At 42.4% G+C, this 18,590-nt stretch overlaps 1 protein-coding gene across 1 annotated transcript in view; it reads right to left on the bottom strand.

The window, feature by feature from the left end:
- The window catches only part of NOX5 (NADPH oxidase 5), a 33,679-nt gene extending 17,301 nt beyond the window's left edge, over positions 1-16,378 (bottom strand). Inside the window, exons 1-5 of the mRNA XM_074966625.1 lie at positions 16,300-16,378; positions 7,683-7,806; positions 7,047-7,197; positions 4,040-4,250; positions 1,528-1,762 (exon numbers count right to left, since the gene is read on the bottom strand). Coding sequence (XP_074822726.1) covers positions 1,528-1,762; positions 4,040-4,250; positions 7,047-7,197; positions 7,683-7,806; positions 16,300-16,313 — 735 coding nt within the window. The 5' untranslated portion in view covers positions 16,314-16,378. The remainder of the gene's footprint in view (positions 1-1,527; positions 1,763-4,039; positions 4,251-7,046; positions 7,198-7,682; positions 7,807-16,299) is intronic.
- Positions 16,379-18,590: the final 2,212 nt, after the last annotated feature.

Genomic DNA, 18,590 nt, shown 5'->3' with positions numbered 1-18,590 from the left:
TCGGTGAGTTCCATGGTAACCTGGGTCATGTCTACAGAGGAGCTGGAGGAGTAATTCCCGGCTCGGGTAGACATATCGTGCTAGCTTTGGTTGAGCTAGCGTGCTTAAAATAGTAGCGTAGCCACAGCTGCAGAGGTGGCAGGACAACCCTAGATACATACTCGGGGCAGCTAGCTGACCCTGACACCCGTGCAGCTGCCCCAAGGATGTACCTAGGGCTCTATTTTTAGCTCCATCAGAGTTAGCACGGCTCTACCCAAACTGGAAATGATGCTCCAGCATGGACATGCCTTATGATTCTTCCAGCTGAAGTGTTGTCAAAGTAGCGAGAACACAGTCCTGTGGGGTTTGTCCTGAGTCTGGTACTAGTCAATATTTTCATTAATAACGTGGATAATGGAGTAGGCTTATACAATTTGTGGATGACACCAAGTTGGGAGGGGTTTCAAGCTCTTTCGAGACAGGATTAGAATTCAAAACAACCGTGACAAATTGGAGAATTGGTCTGAAATCAACAAGATGAAATTCAATAAAGACAAAGGCAAAGTACTTGTCTTAATGATTGCCAACATTTCCCCTTTTGAACATAAGCAAAGCAGAACTGCTGCATGCTCTCACAGAAAAAGCAAGAATCCCCTCTCCCTTAGAAATCCTATTTCCTGAGTGCAGGCGGGGTGAAGGGAAATAACTAGCCAGGTGGCAGTACTGCTGGAAAGGGTCTGGGGGTTGGAGTGGATCACAGATTGAATATGAGTCAACAATGTGATGCAGTTGTGAAAAAGACTAATATCGTTCTGGGATGTATTTAGAAGAGTGTCATATGTAAGACACGGGAGGTAATTGTCCCTTCTCTACTCAGCCCTTGTGAGGCCTCAGCTGGAGAATTGCATCCACCTCTGGGAACCACATACAAGGAAGGATGTGGACAAATTTGAGAGAGTCCAGAGGAGAGAAACCAAAATGATCAACAGTTTAGAAAACCTGACCTGTGAGGAAAGGTTAACAAAACTGGGCATGTTTAGTCTTGAGAAAAGAAGTCTGAAGGGGGACCTGAGAACAGTCTGCAAATATGTTAAGGGCTGTTATAAAGAGGACAGTAATCAATTATTCTCCATGGCCACTGAAGGTAGGACAAGTAGTAATGGGCTCAATCTGCAGCAAGGGAGATGTAGGTTAGATATTAGGAAAAACTTTCTAACCATAAGCGTAGTTAAACTCTGGACCAGGCTCCCAAGGGAGGTTGTGGAATCCCCATCACTGGAGGTTTCTAAGCACAAGTTGGACAACCTCCTGTCAGGCATGGTCTAGGTTTGCGTGGTCCTGCCTCAGCGCAGAGGACTGGACCCGATGACCTCCCCGGGTCCCTTCCAGCCCCACATTTCTACGATTCCATGCTTCACTCTTCTGGAGCGCCTGCCATGCAAGCACTACCCTCAGCCCCTTGTGACCCCTGATTCATGAACCCTCCAAGAGCGCTGGCAGGGAGGTGTGACCGCCCCCATCTGTCCGGAGAGGCACAGGACTCACCCCAAGGAAGGTGCAGTTGAAGTTCAGACACTGCCCGCAGCCTTTCGCCACCATGACCCAGCCCCCGAGGGGCGTGTGCCGCAGAGCGGCCCAGGTGAAGAGCAGGGTATTCAGGCACAGGTAGCTGCCCATGAAGAGCAGCTTGCTCCTGTTGTTGTGCCAGTAGACTGGGGTTAAGTAGCGCGGCGTGTGGCTCTTCTGTTCCGCGGTCGGGGGCTTTAGCCAGTTGGCGGCACTGTTGGAAAGGGAGGGAACATGAAGGGAAGAGGTCTGTTACAACGCAACCAGCTCCCAGGCTCTGCAGCTGTGAGAAGAGCACTGGGGAAGGCCCTGCACCCACTCTCCAAGGGGAACTCCCAGGGTTGCCAGTGGCAGCAGCTGCAGGATGCTCTCCTTTGGGTTTCGACTGCAGGTAGCGTTCCTGCCGGTGCAGGCACCTGAATCGGTGCGTGCCTCTGCCCATGGCAAGCCCCTTTCCCAACCAACACTCCCTGCCCTCAGACTTTACACCTCCATCTAATCCATATAAAACTAAGTCCCTGGCCATAGCGTCAAACAGCCTCCAGCTCCAGCTTACAACCAGCTTGATATTAACCCATCCGGATGGGTCATCGAGCAGGTGGCAGCTGTCAAATACGGGGGCAGTGTCCCAGACAGGGCTGAAGGAGGCTTGTAAGATGTGGACGCTTGCATAGCAGCAGCGGCTTCCATGTTTGGGGCCCATCAGCAGCTTTGTGGGGAAGTCGTGACATCATGTTTGCTACAAAGCTGCTCTGTTGTATGGATACGAAACATGGGCACAGAGGTGGGCTGAAGGTCACTGGATTGACGTGTTCAATTCTCGTTGTCTCCTCCTGCATGTCAAATGGCAGGACAAGCTCAGCAACAAGGATATTCAAAGCCAAACCCAGCAACCGCCTCCATCAGCACTGGTTCGGTTTTAGCGGCTTGGTTGGTATGGATATATTATAAGAATGGAAGACCAACGAATTCCAGCGTGTACGTACCAAGGAATGTTGCTACACGGCCAGGGACTACGAGGGCACCAAAAGCTTCAGTGGCACATCAAGCTTGCCAGTGCTAGAGAGAAACCGAACGTACAATCAGACCACCTTAACCATCTCGCCAGAGATCGATCCGGGTGGCGCTCGGTTTGCAAGAAGGCCACGTCCCTTTGGGATTTGCCAAGACGACGATGACGACTGCATGCCCCCACATGTTGGTGCTGGTCTTCCACCGGGCTGCAGGGAAGAGATTGCAGCCATTTTGCACCATCTTGAGCATATCATACCTCTGGGACCCTTTGGATGGCTTGAGAGCAGTAGAAGAGTATAAACTCTGGCTGCCTTTGGCCTGAGCTCTTGGTTTACCGTCTGGAATGTCCCCTGGGCTGCTCTGCTCATGCAGTGCACTACTGCTTCCTAGATGAATCAGGATTGATGGAGAATGATTTGGATAAAGTTACTAGACCACAAACCCTCCTCCCGGGGGCTGTAATGGCCACAAAGGTGAGCAGTGGGAGCCTACAATAAATGGACAGCTGGAGGCACCCTAAAGTCCCAACTTCTTGAAGCACAGAAAGTGGAAAGGCAGCTGTAAGCCACTAACAGGAGGAAACAGAATAGGTGGAGATGATGTGCCTAAGTCATTCCACAATGCCGGAGAAGGGTCAATGTCCCTCAGTTAATGCTGATTGGGTGGAATCAGGAGATTCGCCTTATGGAAATAAGAATGAGAGGTATCCCACTGGGCTCCTCACATTCTGATGGTATCTCCACTGAAGAATCCATTGAGAGAGGGGAACCATCCTGAGTGATACCGCTACCCTCGGCTCTAGATGGGCCTTTAATTGTACAGATTAGGAGGAGAGTCAATTGTGATGTGTAATGTCTAGAACACTACAGTATTTTGGTCCCGTTCACATTTTCTGATGGTTCACATGGCAAGACTCACTCCTGGCCTCTTCTCCTCCGGGAAGAGCATTTCACAGCACATGACAAGCAGCATTTCTGAGGTGTAACCATGCTCTTCATTTCAGCAGGGATGTTTGCAGCGCCTCGCAGGAGATGCTCAGGATCTTAGGCCCTTCATTTTTAAACATTACTGCCCTGTTCTGATGGTTAGTCCTGCACTGCAGCAGCACGGAAACTGGTGTCCGGTTTCTCACGCTGGGCATCGGTAAGCGAGTGTCACAAACCATGCCAGCTCCCTGCTCGATGGCAGCTGCCAGCAGTAGACTCAAGCATGCCAAGTCTGTGTAGCTGGAGCACAGCATGGGGGGCGTCTTGCACTGAGAATGTCCAAGCAGCCCCGTTGTGAACAGAAGGGATGCAGCTTCCTTTAAGTGAGCTGCTTCTCAAAAAAATAAAAAAGCACCCCTCCGCGGGTGAGCATCAATAATGATATTGAAGGAGCCTGTGAAATCGGGGAAGAGCAAGGTGCTACCAAGGAAAATGCAGTTCTAATATACAGCGCTGATTAAGAACCCAGAGGGGCCTGTCAAAGCCATTACCTTATGGTTAAGTTCTCCATGACCTCTGGAAAGCATTCTAGTTCCTCCTTGAGTTCCTCAAAAGTGATGGAGCCACTGTTGTCTTTGTCGGCCGACTCAAAAAGAGCCAGCGTGAGGTCATCCAGTTTCTCCTCTGGCAAGGATATTGTGCTCTCCTTCAGACATGATTTCAGGACTGTGCGCAGTTCATCCGGGTCGATGGAACCACTGCCTACAGTGAGCAAGAATTTGCATCTGACACAGATGAAAGTAATAACACATTTGCTCCTGTGTTACCAAGACAACAAAAGGATACACAACAGCTAGTGAACGGGTTTATGAAAACCCTGGGTGCTTTTAGTTTTACCTTCCCCTTGGATACAGAAACAGGCCTCCTTCCTTGCACTCAGGATTTTCATTGGGAAATTGTGCCCCAAGGGTAAGGTTGGCTAATTGTTGATAGATTAGAAAAAAATCAGTTTAATTTAGATTAAGTAGTGAGTGATCTATGTGAAACAACTATTTTGAGAATATGAATTCCAATCTTGATTGACAATGTTCACCATTATGAAATCCACACAGACATGCTTAACTGGCCGCAAAATGTAAAGACAAATTAGCTTAGAAAGAGATCTGGTTCTTAGTTTTGTAGCCAATCCTTTAAGCTCAATTAGGTCAGAGCAGAAAATACTGCCAGGTCAGAACTGGGACGTTTATTTTGCTGATGTTTTCACTTTTCCTAGCCTGTAGATAAACCAACATTTCACATGTACCAGAATTTCAATACTAGACCAAACAAAAAAGCATGACCCTCAAAACTAAACCTCTTTGCAAATTTCAAGTTGAGGCAGGTTTCAGAGTAACAGCCATGTTAGTCTGTATTTGCAAAAAGAAAAGGAGGACTTGTGGCACCTTAGAGACTAACCAATTTATTTGAGCATAAGCTTTCGTGAGCTACAGCTCACTTCATCGGATGCATACTGTGGAAAGTGTAGAAGATCTTTTTATACATACAAAGCATGAAAAAATACCTCCCCCCACCCCACTCTCCTGCTGGTAATAGCTTATCTAAAGTGATCACTCTCCTTAAAATGTGTATGATAATCAAGTTGGGCCATTTCCAGCACAAATCCAGATTTTCTCTCCCCCCCCCCACACACAAACCCACTCTCCTGTTGGTAATAGCTTATCTAAAGTGACCACTCTCCTTACAATGTGTATGATAATCAAGGTGGGCCATTTCCAGCACAAATCCAGGGTTTAACAAGAACGTCTGAGGAGGGGTGGGGGGGGTTAGGAAAAAACAAGGGGAAATAGGTTACCTTGCATAATGACTTAGCCACTCCCAGTCTCTATTCAAGCCTAAGTTAATTGTATCCAATTTGCAAATGAATTCCAATTCAGCAGTCTCTCGCTGGAGTCTGGATTTGAAGTTTTTTTGTTGTAATATCACAACTTTCATGTCTGTAATCGCGTGACCAGAGAGATTGAAGTGTTCTCCGACTGGTTTATGAATGTTATAATTCTTGACATCTGATTGAGTTGAGGCAGGTATGTTTTAGAATCAGGTCCCTAGCTTCAAACCTGCCCCTGTAGTTTTGATCAAACCATTCACTATAAATAATATTTTTGAACAAATATGTTTTGTTAACAAAATACTTATTGTCTTTGACTGCACTTGTTCTTCACTGAGTGTGTTTAAATACCATGTATAAATAATTAAAATAGTCATTGGTGCAATCAGTGCATTAATTAATCTCTTTCTCTGTGTGTACCGAAATCAGAGGTGTGACTGCAGCATGCGTAGACATCCCCAAGCTAGCTGTCGTGTAGCTTGCTCGAATAACAATAATAATGATGCTGTGGCAGCATGGGCTAGCCACCTGAATACACATCCAGAATCTTGCATGGATTTGTACAACCAGTGCTGCCACGGCTTCACTGCTATTGATGGGGATGGCTATGCATGCCACAGTCACACCGCCTACCTTTGTGGCGTAGGCATACTCTCTCTCTCTCTGTGGCCTAATTAATATTTAATTATTTATACAGAGTGGAACAGCTCCAACAAGGGAGATTGGGAGGGAGTCACCCCATGATCCAGTGGTGAGAGTACTCAGCTAGGAGGCGACCGATCTGGGTTCAAATCCCTGCTCTACCTCTAGCAGAGTGAGGATTTGAATCGGGGTCTGTCACATCCTGGTGAGTGCTGCAGCCACTGGGCTATTGGGTAAAAGGGGGAGAGGGGAGACCCACCTGCCCTGGCTGTATTCTGTGTGGGCTCTGATCCACTAGATGTGCTCTAAGGGGGTCTCTCAGCACACAGACCCGATCAGGCCCCACAAGTGAGACAGATGAAGGAAGGCCTAGTTCGAGAATCCCCGTGGGGCTGAGTTGTGAGTTAGGTGCTGAGCTCCTTGGCAGTGTCAGGACTGAGGTGGCTGTGTATGTACCCCATGACAGAGGCGGAGGTACCTAGGGGACTTTACAAATGGAAACATAGGGACTTAGGCAGCAGTAGCTCTGATGATCTAAAGTTTGGACTTAGGTGCCTAACGTAGCAGTGAGGTGTGTAAGTCCCCCTGGTGAATCTAGCCCTAAAGGTTTGACTCCTCTCCAGCATCTAGGGTAAGAACATACTGAGGTAGAACTTATAATTGAAGCTAGTTTAATTGCTGCCTTTTATGGGTATTTTTGAGACCTTCATCACAGATGGGGAAGATTGAAAAGTCATGGATTTCAAAGTTAAGCTTGATAGATGGTTTAGAAGTGTCCACTACCGATAGTTCTCAGACAGATTGCTTTAATTCAGGAGAGAAGTCTATGTTGTGCTGGAAGAGGACAAGGGTGGCGCTATAGAATATTAGAGAATGGCTTCAGCTGAGCTGTCCGATTCGTATAAATATATGCTAATGGCATGTCCCCTCCACCCATCTTTAAGAAGGCAGAAGCACTCTCATGCTCAGGAGGACAGCAGCATTGATATCCAAATGACAACTGGGGGTAAGTACGTTCTTCAGAATCTTACCATCTACGTCGTAAACTTGGAAGAGGAATCTTAGCTTGTCTGTTTCGTCTCCATGTATGAGAAGGTTCAAGGCTTTGAGTAACTCATCTAAACTAATGGTTCCACTCCCATCAGAATCAAACAATGCAAAGAACCTCTCCGCGAAGAAGGACTACAGAAAGGAGAACAAATATTTTCAACAACACTTGAGGGGAACTCCTTAAAAACCCAAGCCAGAACTTTTCCATTAACATCAATAGAAATTTTGGTTTAGTAAGGGCTGAATATCATGGTGATGGGCAACCTTAGGAAAAACTAGTCAGACGAACAGACTAAGACTTAAAGATTTATCCCTAGTCTTTCACCTGTGGTTTCCATCACTGCTAACAATATACGACGAGTACTGTGATAATCAAAGCTCTTTATAACCCTTCTTCATTAGCCCCGCCATTCTGTTTTTAAGCTTCACTTTTCTAATTAAGACAGGACAACAACAGACCACAGACCCTTTTCAATCTGCCAGTATTGTTTGGCACTAACTACTAACAAAAGGGTGAAGTCTAATAATAACTCTACAGTCTGAGCTCACATCTGGCTATCTGAACAGAAACACAGCAGATCATCAGCCAAACTCCCCCCAAACCCCAAAGAACTTGCCTCTTTCACTTTCAGAGCAGTTTTGAATTCTTCCAGGTCAATTTCTTTATCTTCCCCAGCAATGCTTTCAAACTGCTTCGTTACCCACTCAAGCCATTGGGTATCATCGTCTATACTCATTGTGCTAGAAATAAAAAACAGGCACCATTAAACACTGTCACTAGGACTTCATGTTAATTGCTCAGATTTAGAAATGCCTTATTAGGCACATTAGAGAGACAACATGGCTGAGGTAATATCTTTTATTGGACCAACTTCTGTTGGTGAATGAGACAAGCTTTCAAGTTACATCAAGCTCCTCTTCGGCTCTGTGAAATGCACTCAGTGCCACAGCTAAATACAAGGTGGAACAGATTCTTTAGCACAAGTATTTAACACTTATTATAAGAGACCATTCAAGGTGGAGTGGGCTGTTAACAACTCTTCAGTCATGGGGCTAGTGGGTTACATATCATTGTAAGAAGCCATAAATCCAGTTTCAGAGTAACAGCCGTGTTAGTCTGTATTCGCAAAAAGAAAAGGAGGACTTGTGGCACCTTAGAGACTAACCAATTTATTTGAGCATAAGCTTTCGTGAGCTACAGCTCACTTCATCAGATGCAATCCGATGAAGTGAGCTGTAGCTCACGAAAGCTTATGCTCAAATAAATTGGTTAGTCTCTAAGGTGCCACAAGTCCTCCTTTTCTTTTCATAAATCTGGTGTCTCTGTTCAGTCCATGATTTTTAGTGTCTAGCAAAGTTATAAATTCAAGTTCCCAGGGGCATCTTTTGAAGCCATTGTGCAGCTTTCCTTTGAGGACGCAGCCTGAGAGGTGAGCTATGGAGTAACTGTTTCATGAAAGGTGTTTGCCCAGCCTCTTGTATCATTTCTCTGTGTGAGGATGATTGTCTGGTTTCATCCACACAGTTGTTATTAGGGCATTTCGTGCACTGGATCAGACATATAGCAGTAAGGGAACCGTTTTGGTTTGATAATGCTTTGGGAATTGAGAATACTTTGAGAATTATATTTCAATATCTTCCTATCATTGGTATTTCCCCCAGGCCTCTGTTAAAATAGCAGGTACAGCTGTCCAGCCAGTGCCAGCCTCCTCTGTGTCCAGATCCAGCTGCCAGGTCCCAGTCCCAGTCTCTCCCCACCCCATGGTCCTTGTCCACTACTCCCTCTGCTATGCCCTGTACTCCATTTGCCTCTTTTATCTTCTGCATTTGAGTCAAGCTGCGTTCTCCCCTCCACTGCTTGAGTGCCAGCCCAGGGAGCATTGGGGGTACAACAGAGACCATCTCCCGGCTCTCAGTTCCTGTGCCCAGTACCAGAGCAGTCAGGAGCAGCACTTGCCGGCAAAACCCTGCTCATCCCCTGCAGCCACGGGCTGGAGCGTGCTCGGTATAGATGGAATCTTCGCAGAATTTAGCTGCCAAACTCTCACATCTCTACTGTGCATTTGCAAACTGAAACTTTTCAAAAGCTAATAACTTAGCCAGATTTGGCATTTTGTCAAGGGAACAGCAAAAATGCATATCCCCAGGCCAAGCCAAATTTCACAAATTTACCACAAAACCCTGGGGAGCTAAAGGCTTTCAATGAAACTGCTATAGGAATTTTTTTAACCTGGGCAAAATAATGTATTTTTCCCTAGTCTTGTTCTCAGAAATGGCAGAACCATTTTTGCTGAAACTTAAAAACAAAAAACAAAAATCAGACCGAGACAGACACCTGGCATGCAAAATTTCAACCCAAATTGTTAATGTTTGGTAAAGTTACAAATAACTGAAAACAGGGTTTTATAATGGGAAGTATCAAGGAACCTTAACTACCAGCTTTACTTATCATAAGAACATAAGAATGGCCATACTGGGTTAGACCAGTGGTCCATAAAAACAGGAAAGAGAGAGTAGTCAACAAGTCGTTTCAGTATTGTAAATCATCCCATGTGTCATGTTCTATTAAACTAAAACCCTTCCAGATACCAGATCCCATTCTTACATCTCCAGGAGTCAGCCAAATAGGAATCATCGTAAGAATTTTACACTCCTCCTGAAAGGATCTTCCAGTAATATATCAGGTATTTTTATATCCAGTTTATATGTGTGTGAGAGAGACACACACAAACTAGGTATAAAATACTTGACACGGCTACACAGGTTTTATACACTATATTATAAATCTATCTATAAAGGTAAATCATTATCAAGCTCTGTACCACTTCACACTGTCTTTTAATTTATGATTTCACACGTTTCCTGACTCATGTCCACTTATTCTCTCGTATGTTAAATTGCAGCCTAGTTATTCTGTTGCCTCGTACTTAAAATGTAGCTGACCACAGCTGTTTATGTTATTCTTTTAATTTCCTTTATTTTACATCGCTGGCTCTATTAAATGGTCTAACCTTGAAAACTGCACCCTGCCAAAATCAGTAAAGAGCTCCTATTCACACTGTGTCTCAGTCTTTATTTATTAGCCATCAGGAACACATGGGGAAGTGTCTTTTCTCATGCTGCAACCTTTATTCAATTTTTGAACAAATCCTACTTGTGAGGCAGTAAACTGTGACTAAACTGGGGGGACGTTGCCATGGGAATGTCAGAACCAGAAACCAGATAGTAAACCACTTGCACTTTGCTATGAACTGATGTAATAGGCACTTCAGGTCCATGTGTGATAAGCCTGTTAGTTTAGAAAGTAAAGTGCAGCTCACACAGCAAGGGGTATAGTTTCACTTCATCACTGGCATGGAGGCAGCAAATCTCATTTTGGAAGGCTCCCTCTGTTTACTTAGTTACTTAAAAACTCAGTAAGTTGGCAAACTGACACGCTATGGTTAGTGCAATAAAGGAAAACTCCAGGCTGAATGCAAACATGGCAACAGACAAGGCTCAGCTCCCACACTGCTGTCCTGGGCAACATAGTATGGGGAGGAGGTGAGGAACCCTCAATGGTGAAAGAACAGGTTACGGACTATTTAGAAAAGCTGGACATGCACAAGTCCATGGGTCCAGATCTAATGCATCCGAGGGTCCGAGGGATGTGATTGCAGAGCCACTGGCCATTATCTTTGAAAACACATGGCGATCAGGGGAGGTCCCGGACGATTGGAAAAAGGCAAATATAGTGCCCATCTTTAAAAAGGGGAAGGAGGAGAACCCGTGGAACTACAGACCGGTCAGCCTCAGTCCCTGCAAAAATCATGGAGCAGGTCGTCAACTAAACCATTTTGAAGCACTTGGAGGAGAGAAAGGTGATCAGGAACAGTCAACATGGATTTACCAAGGGCAAGTCATGCCTGACCAACCTGATTGCATTCTATGATGAGATAACTGGCTCTGTGGATATATCTTAACTTTAGCAAAGCTTTTGATACGATCTCCCACAGTATTCTTGCTAGCAAGTTAAAAAAGTGTGGACTGGATGAATGGACTATAAGGTGGATAGAAAGCTGGCTAGATTGTCGGGCTCAACGGATAGTGATCAATGGCTCCATGTCTAGTTGGCAGCCAGTATCAAGTGGAGTGCCCCAAGGGTCGGTCCTGAGGCCGGTTTTGTTCAACATCTTTATTAATGATCTGGATAATGGGATGGATTGCAACCTCAACGAGTTCGCAGATGACACTAAGCTGGGGAGAAGAGGTAGATATGCTGGAGGGTGGGGATAGGGTCCAGAGTGACCTACACAAATTGGAGGATTGGGCCAAAAGAAACCTGATGAGGTTCAACAAGGACAAGTGCAGAGTCCTGCACTTAGGAAGGAAGAATCCCATACACTGCTACAGGCTGGGGATCGACTGGCTAAGCAGTAGTTCTGCAGAAAAGGACCTGGGGATTACAATAGATGAGAAGCTGGATATGAGTCAACAGTGTGCCCTTGTAGCCAAGAAGGCCAATGGCATTTTGGGATGTATAAGTAGGGGCATTACCAGCAGATCAAGGGACGTGATCGTTCCCCTCTATTCAACATTGGTGAGGCCTCATCTGGAGTACTGTGTCCAGTTTTGGGCCCCACACTACAAGAAGGATGTGGAAAAATTGGAGAGTCCAGCGGAGGGCAACAAAAATGATTAGGGGACTGGAACACATGACTTACGAGGAGAGGCTGAGGGAACTGGGATTGTTTAGTCTACAGAAGAGAAGAATGAGGGGAGATTTGATAGCTGCTTTCAACTACCTGAAAGGGGGTTCCAAAGAGGATGGATCTAGACTATTCTCAGTGGTAGTGGACGACAGGACAAGGAGTAATGGTCTCAAGTTGCAGTGGGGGAGATTTAGGTTGGATATTAGGAAAAACTTTTTCACTACGAGGGTGGTGAAACACTGGAATGCGTTACCTAGGGAGGTGGTAGAATCTCCATCCTTAGAGGCTTTTAAGGCCCGGCTTGACAAAGCCCTGGCTGGGATGATTTAGCTGGTGTGGGTCCTGCTTTGAGCAGGGGGTTGGACTAGATGACCTCCTGAGGTCTCTTCCAACCATAATCTTTTATGATTTTATGAACACTGAAACAACTTCACTGAGGCTTTAGCACTTCCATGGGTCGAGTCCCAGAAACCTTGTAGTACACAAAGTTTGCACTGCACAGTTCGTTTTTAGATGAGGTTCTGGGCATAATTTATCTCATTATTTAAATATCATGGTAGTACTCATCTTACAAGTGTTACAGAAAGGTACAGGGAGATTCTGAGGGAAAGGATCCATGAGACCTTAGCTTGCCCTACAGTGCCAATCAACTACAGCACCAGAAGGTCTCAGAACTCTTCAATCAGAGATCTCAGAACACTTTGCAAACCTTTATTAGCATACAACTATCTGGCCACAAGATGACTCAGATTGGTTTTATACCAGTTAATTCCATTAAGTGCAATGGAGCGACTTCTAATTCACACTCCTGTGAGATCAGAATTGGGTCCCGACTGTCTAAAATAACGTTTTGATTTGCCGGTTGGGTTATTGGTAGATGATATACCTGAACTGTCAGCATTTTCCCCAGAGTGAAGGCAGCATTTTTCTGAAATTCTTCTGCTTACTTTTAACAGTTTATAAAGAAAGCCTAGACCATGCAAGTATTTTCAGAGCTCTCTGTGCTGGAAGTGTATTTGTGCTTGGAGCCTCTATGCTCTCTTTATTCTAGTAAAATGTTCAAAATGCTGAACTTCCCTTTAAAACAACAAAATGCATAACTGAATGTATTTCAGACTACAACACTCCTGCCACAGAGAACGCACATTACCTGAAACATCTGTTGTGACTGTGTCCAGAGTCTCTTCCTTTTCCCAATGTCACTGTCCTGAGTTCCATTCTTCCTAACTCAATATCACAAATAAGAGTGCCATGAGACACAAAGTGCTAATTTGCCTAATTTTGATCCAGTGTTTAATATATTTACTTTAAGTTAAAAGGACCCTGATGAAGCACATTTGTACTGTATTAAAATAGCAAATGTAATGATAACTATACCTATTCTAATTCATGCAAGAGCTGAAAAACAGGTATTGTAGGCACACCATATAACTGAGTTCAGTGCAAAATAGTACAACATAAAGGGGTTACTTTTTTTAATTCCCAATATATAAGTATTTCTTTTCAATTGCATGTGTTCCACATTAACTCATGGTGTTCCATAGTGGGATTCCAACAGAAACCCTAATACAAGTTTAAAAAACAGATCTAAAAACGTCAACTCAGAATCAAGACACATTTACTAAAACATTATTTTAAAAGGTCATTTTGCCAGATCACATCATATAAGTATTTACTTGGATAAGAGAGATATAAATCTTGTGTTCAAATATGCCCTGGGCTGATGCAAACAAACCCCCCTGGTCCCTCACAGTATTTCTATTATATATACATGCCTTAAACTTTGCTAATTTGCCTCATGAAATTTTGGCAGTCTGCTACAAAAAGGGCATGATCTAATAGTCAGTACCATGAGCTTGCCTGAAGTGGGAAACTGTGTTATTTAGTCACTTGGGGGCTGGCAGATGAACTGTTCACAGGTGTGTTTTATTTCAGCATTTGTCTGTTAAGCTACTCATCCACATTTGTTTAAATCGATCAAATATTTCCAGAAAGCCCCTACTGTTGCTCTGAATGCAGAGATTCTCCTTTTCAACTTACAAACATAGCCACAAAACTCAGCCATTTCGCTTTCAAGTTGGAATTTGTACATGCAAATCAAGTAGTCTAGGCAGCTTATAAATAAAAGGCCCAATTCTGAAGATTTACTCAGGTGTGCAGCTTTACTCAGATGAGCTGTTCCATTTAAATCACTACCCATTGGACCACTCACCTGAGTCAAGTTACACGTGTATGTTTGCAGGATGGAGCCTTCAACTTGCCATTGAGCATTTGACTCCATAACCACAAGCAGCTGCTACTGTCACTGTAGCGCACTCCCCCAATGAGTGTGCAGACACTGCCCAATCTTCTCACGCTTCCTGCGCATGGATCCCACACCTCCCATGGAGAGGCCTTTGTGGAATCCAGACCGTAAGGGAGCTGTGCAGTGGAGGTGGCTCAGTACTCTGCCATACACAGAAGAGGAGCTCTGCCCCTCCATGGGAGGACTTGGACTTTACTCAAGCAAAGCTCCCATTGACATCAGTAGTTTTACTTGAGTAAGGAATGCATAAAAGCTGAGTACAGGCCCCAGGATTTGACAATCAACCCCCATTCCACCAAATAATTTCAGTACGGATTTATTTCAACCCAAACATAACAAACCAACCACCCCAGACAGCTTACTCAGAAATGAAACATGCACAGCTGATGCTACTCCAAAGAGTCATTGTGTCTGGACGGTAGTGTTCAGGGAGCACTAACTCCAGAGACGTGGTTTTGAACTTTACTGAACTGTTTGTTGTCCCAAGTTCAAAAATGGATCCCAAGCCAAATTAATGTCCTTTGAATCAGCAAGCCACCCGAGTATCAAAAAGGAGATACAGCTCAAATGCGATTGGGGTTATTTCTGACCACCATAGAAAGAGGGCCCATTATATTTTGGCTTTTAAGTATTCTGATAGCCCAACCACCACCACCCACAGCTGAGAGTCAGGAAAGACTGCTTCTGACAGCTTGTCACAACTATCAAGGAATTCATTAAAAAATCAACAAAACTCTCTGCCCTGTTACATTTTGATCTTTATAGGCCTGCTCCTGCACACCCAGAAGAACTCCCATTGACTGGATGGGCTGACTGTCCTAGCATGCATTACTAGCCGTGTTGGCAACTCCTGCAATTTTAATCACAAGTCTCATAATATTTGGTGTTTTTCTTAAAGCTTCAGCTCCTGGAGTCATGTGATTACATGAGAACCTCAGCTTTCTTTTTAAAAATTAGAACTGCAGAGGAAAGCTATGAAGTGACCCCTAATGGCTCAAAAACAAGAAGGCAAATAAAGACCCAAAATTTATTATTTTTTTAAAATATCGTGATTTTTAAGCAAATCCCATGTTTTTTTTGAAGGACTGGGGTTGGTAATACTTAATAAATATTCCCCTTTCACATTGTGACTTCTTGCTTCAAATGTCCCTAAGACTGATTTAAAGACAACTAATTTGGAAAGTACTGGGTGTTTTGCACAGATGAAAAATACCCTCTCTTTGAAGGCACTTGAAACATCAAAGGTGACTTTTAAGGGTTATACACCATAAGTTGACCGTACAAGAATGTATTTGGCTTCATTTTTAATTAAAGTGGATTATGGTGGTAGTTACCAAACGGAGATGCAATGTTATGAATCGGTGTATTTACTCTGTAATGGGTCTCTAGGCAAAGTCAGTCAGAACAAGAAAAACAGCAAAGAGAAAAAGAAGAGCTGCTACCACTACCTGTGAAGCTGATGAAAGAAAGACAGAGACAAACAGAGAGGAGAAATAAAGTGTGCATAAATCCCATTTTTTTTAATTAATACCCTTTGACACAGTGTTTTCTAAAAACTCCCTTACAAAGAACTACCATAACTGACCAAAGACAGGTATTGTTTTTAAAGAACCGAAAATAAATAAAATTTAAAGAATAAATTCTGCATGAGCACGATATAACTTTGCCTCTTTCTCAGATGCTAAAAATAGGTGTAAAAGCTAATTAAATTCTGTAAAGATTTTCTTTTTGAGTATTAAACATACTTTTACTACTTTATAATTTCACAAGTTATAAACGACCATACAAACATTAATCGCTCAAGCTGGATACACTTGGTGTAAAAAAATGACAGCCAACAGCTTCTGCATATCGATTTAAAGAATTTCCCTTAAGTATTATATTTCCTTTCTGATTTTTTTCAATAAATACCTATTGAGTTGATTTGATATTTACCAACAGAGTATTTACACTAAAAACAAAGTACATACATGGATCAACATTATATATCACTTATAGTTAGTCATAAAATGTTATTTTTAAAATAGGTTTTCCTACTCCAATTTGTAAACATGTTCCTAGAAAACAAATATAACAATTACAGGTTTTTAGAATCCATAAAATGGTAACAAATATTTATGACTGTTTTTTTCCTTTTAAGATTTTTGTATCATTGGTGATTTTAATATATTGGTTAATTCACGCATTTTAGATCGAATCATAAAAAATTGCCACATTCTGCAGAATAAAAGCCCTCACCTTAAATGATACATTTGAAATGCCTTTCATTCTTCAGAATTCTGCTTTTCCCAGTAGAAGTATAGGACAATGCTGGTGTATCCTACTTTTCAAGTCTTATCTAATAATTCATCTGTAAATGATTTTACAATAAAATGTAGAGATGTCTATCTTTTAGAGGTTTAAGTTAACTCTGTCATGCTAACAGGTTTCTGTCTGTCAAATAAAAGGATTTCAACTGAATCATTACAGAACATATGGTGGTGACATCTTAATAATTACCCTATTTCATAATTACTTTTAGAGTGGCTTATGATTACACATCTAAATAGCTTGATAAACAACAGAGAAGACTGTGTTCCCCAAATGCATACAGTAAAATCATTCTGCTATGCCAGTACAATATAAACTGTGCACTACCAATTGTATGACTCTTTAGTGGCATCAAACTCCACATCTGAATGTTAATGCACAAAATTCCATACAACAGAAACTTAATTTTATTTTGGAAGACACTTTTTATGGGACAATGCACATGATGGCTAAAGAGAGGATTATGTGTACTTATTCACACTGATTTTATATTTTCATCTGTTTTTTGACGTTTTTATAAATTAAAGGGGAGGTTTTAAAATGTATTTATAGGTGGTAACTTTAGACAGAAAAAATGGTTAGCACATTTAAACTAAATATTAAAAGGGGCCCTCCTAGAAAATTCCACATACAACATTTCTATACAAGAGATCACAGACATCAGGAGCTCGATCCTGGAAGGTGCTGAATACTCAGTCCTTGATCCAGCAAAGCATTTAAGCACATGCTTAACTTCAGGGAATAAAGTGCTTAAAGTTAAACCTGTGCTTAAGAGCTATGCTGGATCAGGGCCAGACTGCTCAGCATTTTGTAGGCTCAAGCCATGGAATAGTAAAGAATATTTTAAAACCTCAAAAGCCAGCCCCATGAAATTACTGTCCTACCTTTCTATAAACTTGTAGTCAATAAATCAATAAATCAAAATCTTTGATCTTGGATTGCACAAAACCTGGCAGGAAATACAGATATATGATTTCCCCAAATGTGACCTTTAAAAAAAAAAAAAGGTCAGCAAAGCCCAATCCTTGCCTCTAATGGATATAAAGGTTAAGATAATAAGAGTACATCATTAAAGGTATTTAGAGTATTAGAGTGGCACTTCGGCTCTCTTGAATATATTAATATAATTTACCAAGCCACTACAAACACCCCTTCCAAGGCTCATGCTCACGCCCATCTCATGCTTCCCACACAAACAACACATCACACTTAACTGCTGCACATCTTTCAACCTGAATATTTGCTAATGTTGCTGAGGTGGTTAACAACATTTTGTGCAATGCTGTGAGGGAGATTTATGTATTCTTGTGTTGTAATAAGTTTGTTTATCTATTACAGGCAAAAGAAAGTTCCTTATGAAGATGAAGTCTGTTGCTTTCAATGAACACGAGTTCGAGTACAGTGACAGAGTGTCCAATACCCTGGCATAGATTTGAGTTGGCAGGATGTCACAGTCAACAAACCTTAATTCCTTCTATGAAAAGCTTTTGTTTAAGAAATATATATCAAAGCATAAATGTACTAGCCTATACAGTTATACAAGGAAGAGGCAAAGAGGCAGTTCTTGTAGGAATCATCATTTTTGACTTTCCAAACTTTTGTTTTTCTTAATATTCCTTACCCCCTATAAAAGGTTATATCATTTTGATTAAATAAAATAGGCAAAAATTAAATTTAATGGGAGCAAGATCAAGTCCACATTACGGCTGGTTGAACAGTTGAACTAAATTCATTCATATTTTCATGAATAACATAAATAATTTCAGTTTGCTATGAAGCCATTTTCCTTTAATCATACATATTCAGCAACTGCCACGTGATTATTTGTCCAAAATCTGTAGTAGAAAGTGCAGTATTTGTTATCCTCTATTCATTATTTTCCTGCCTAAAAAGTTTCAATAATTCGATCAAGAAGCAGCATTAACACCATAAGACAAAGACAATCAAGCCTATGAATACCGAACAGCAACCACTCAGTGTGAACATGCTGTAAATAGGCCACATGCTGACAATTATTTATCCTGTCTACAAATGACTACTTATGAACAACAAATTCTGTACATTCAAAAAAAAAAAAACAACAACAAAAAGAAACCAGGCTTGGTATGTGAATAATTCACTAACTGAAAAAGGAGCTAAATTCATAACAATTAGTCATAACAAAACAGTTCAACAAGCTCTTATGTCCATGCTAGACAACAAACTTCTGATCTGTCAAG

The sequence above is a fragment of the Natator depressus genome, chromosome 10 (genome assembly GCF_965152275.1).
Source record: "Natator depressus isolate rNatDep1 chromosome 10, rNatDep2.hap1, whole genome shotgun sequence".
Taxonomy (NCBI): domain Eukaryota; kingdom Metazoa; phylum Chordata; order Testudines; family Cheloniidae; genus Natator; species Natator depressus.
The sequence above is the reverse complement of the archived record's forward strand: the minus strand, read 5'-3'. Positions and strand labels throughout refer to the sequence as shown.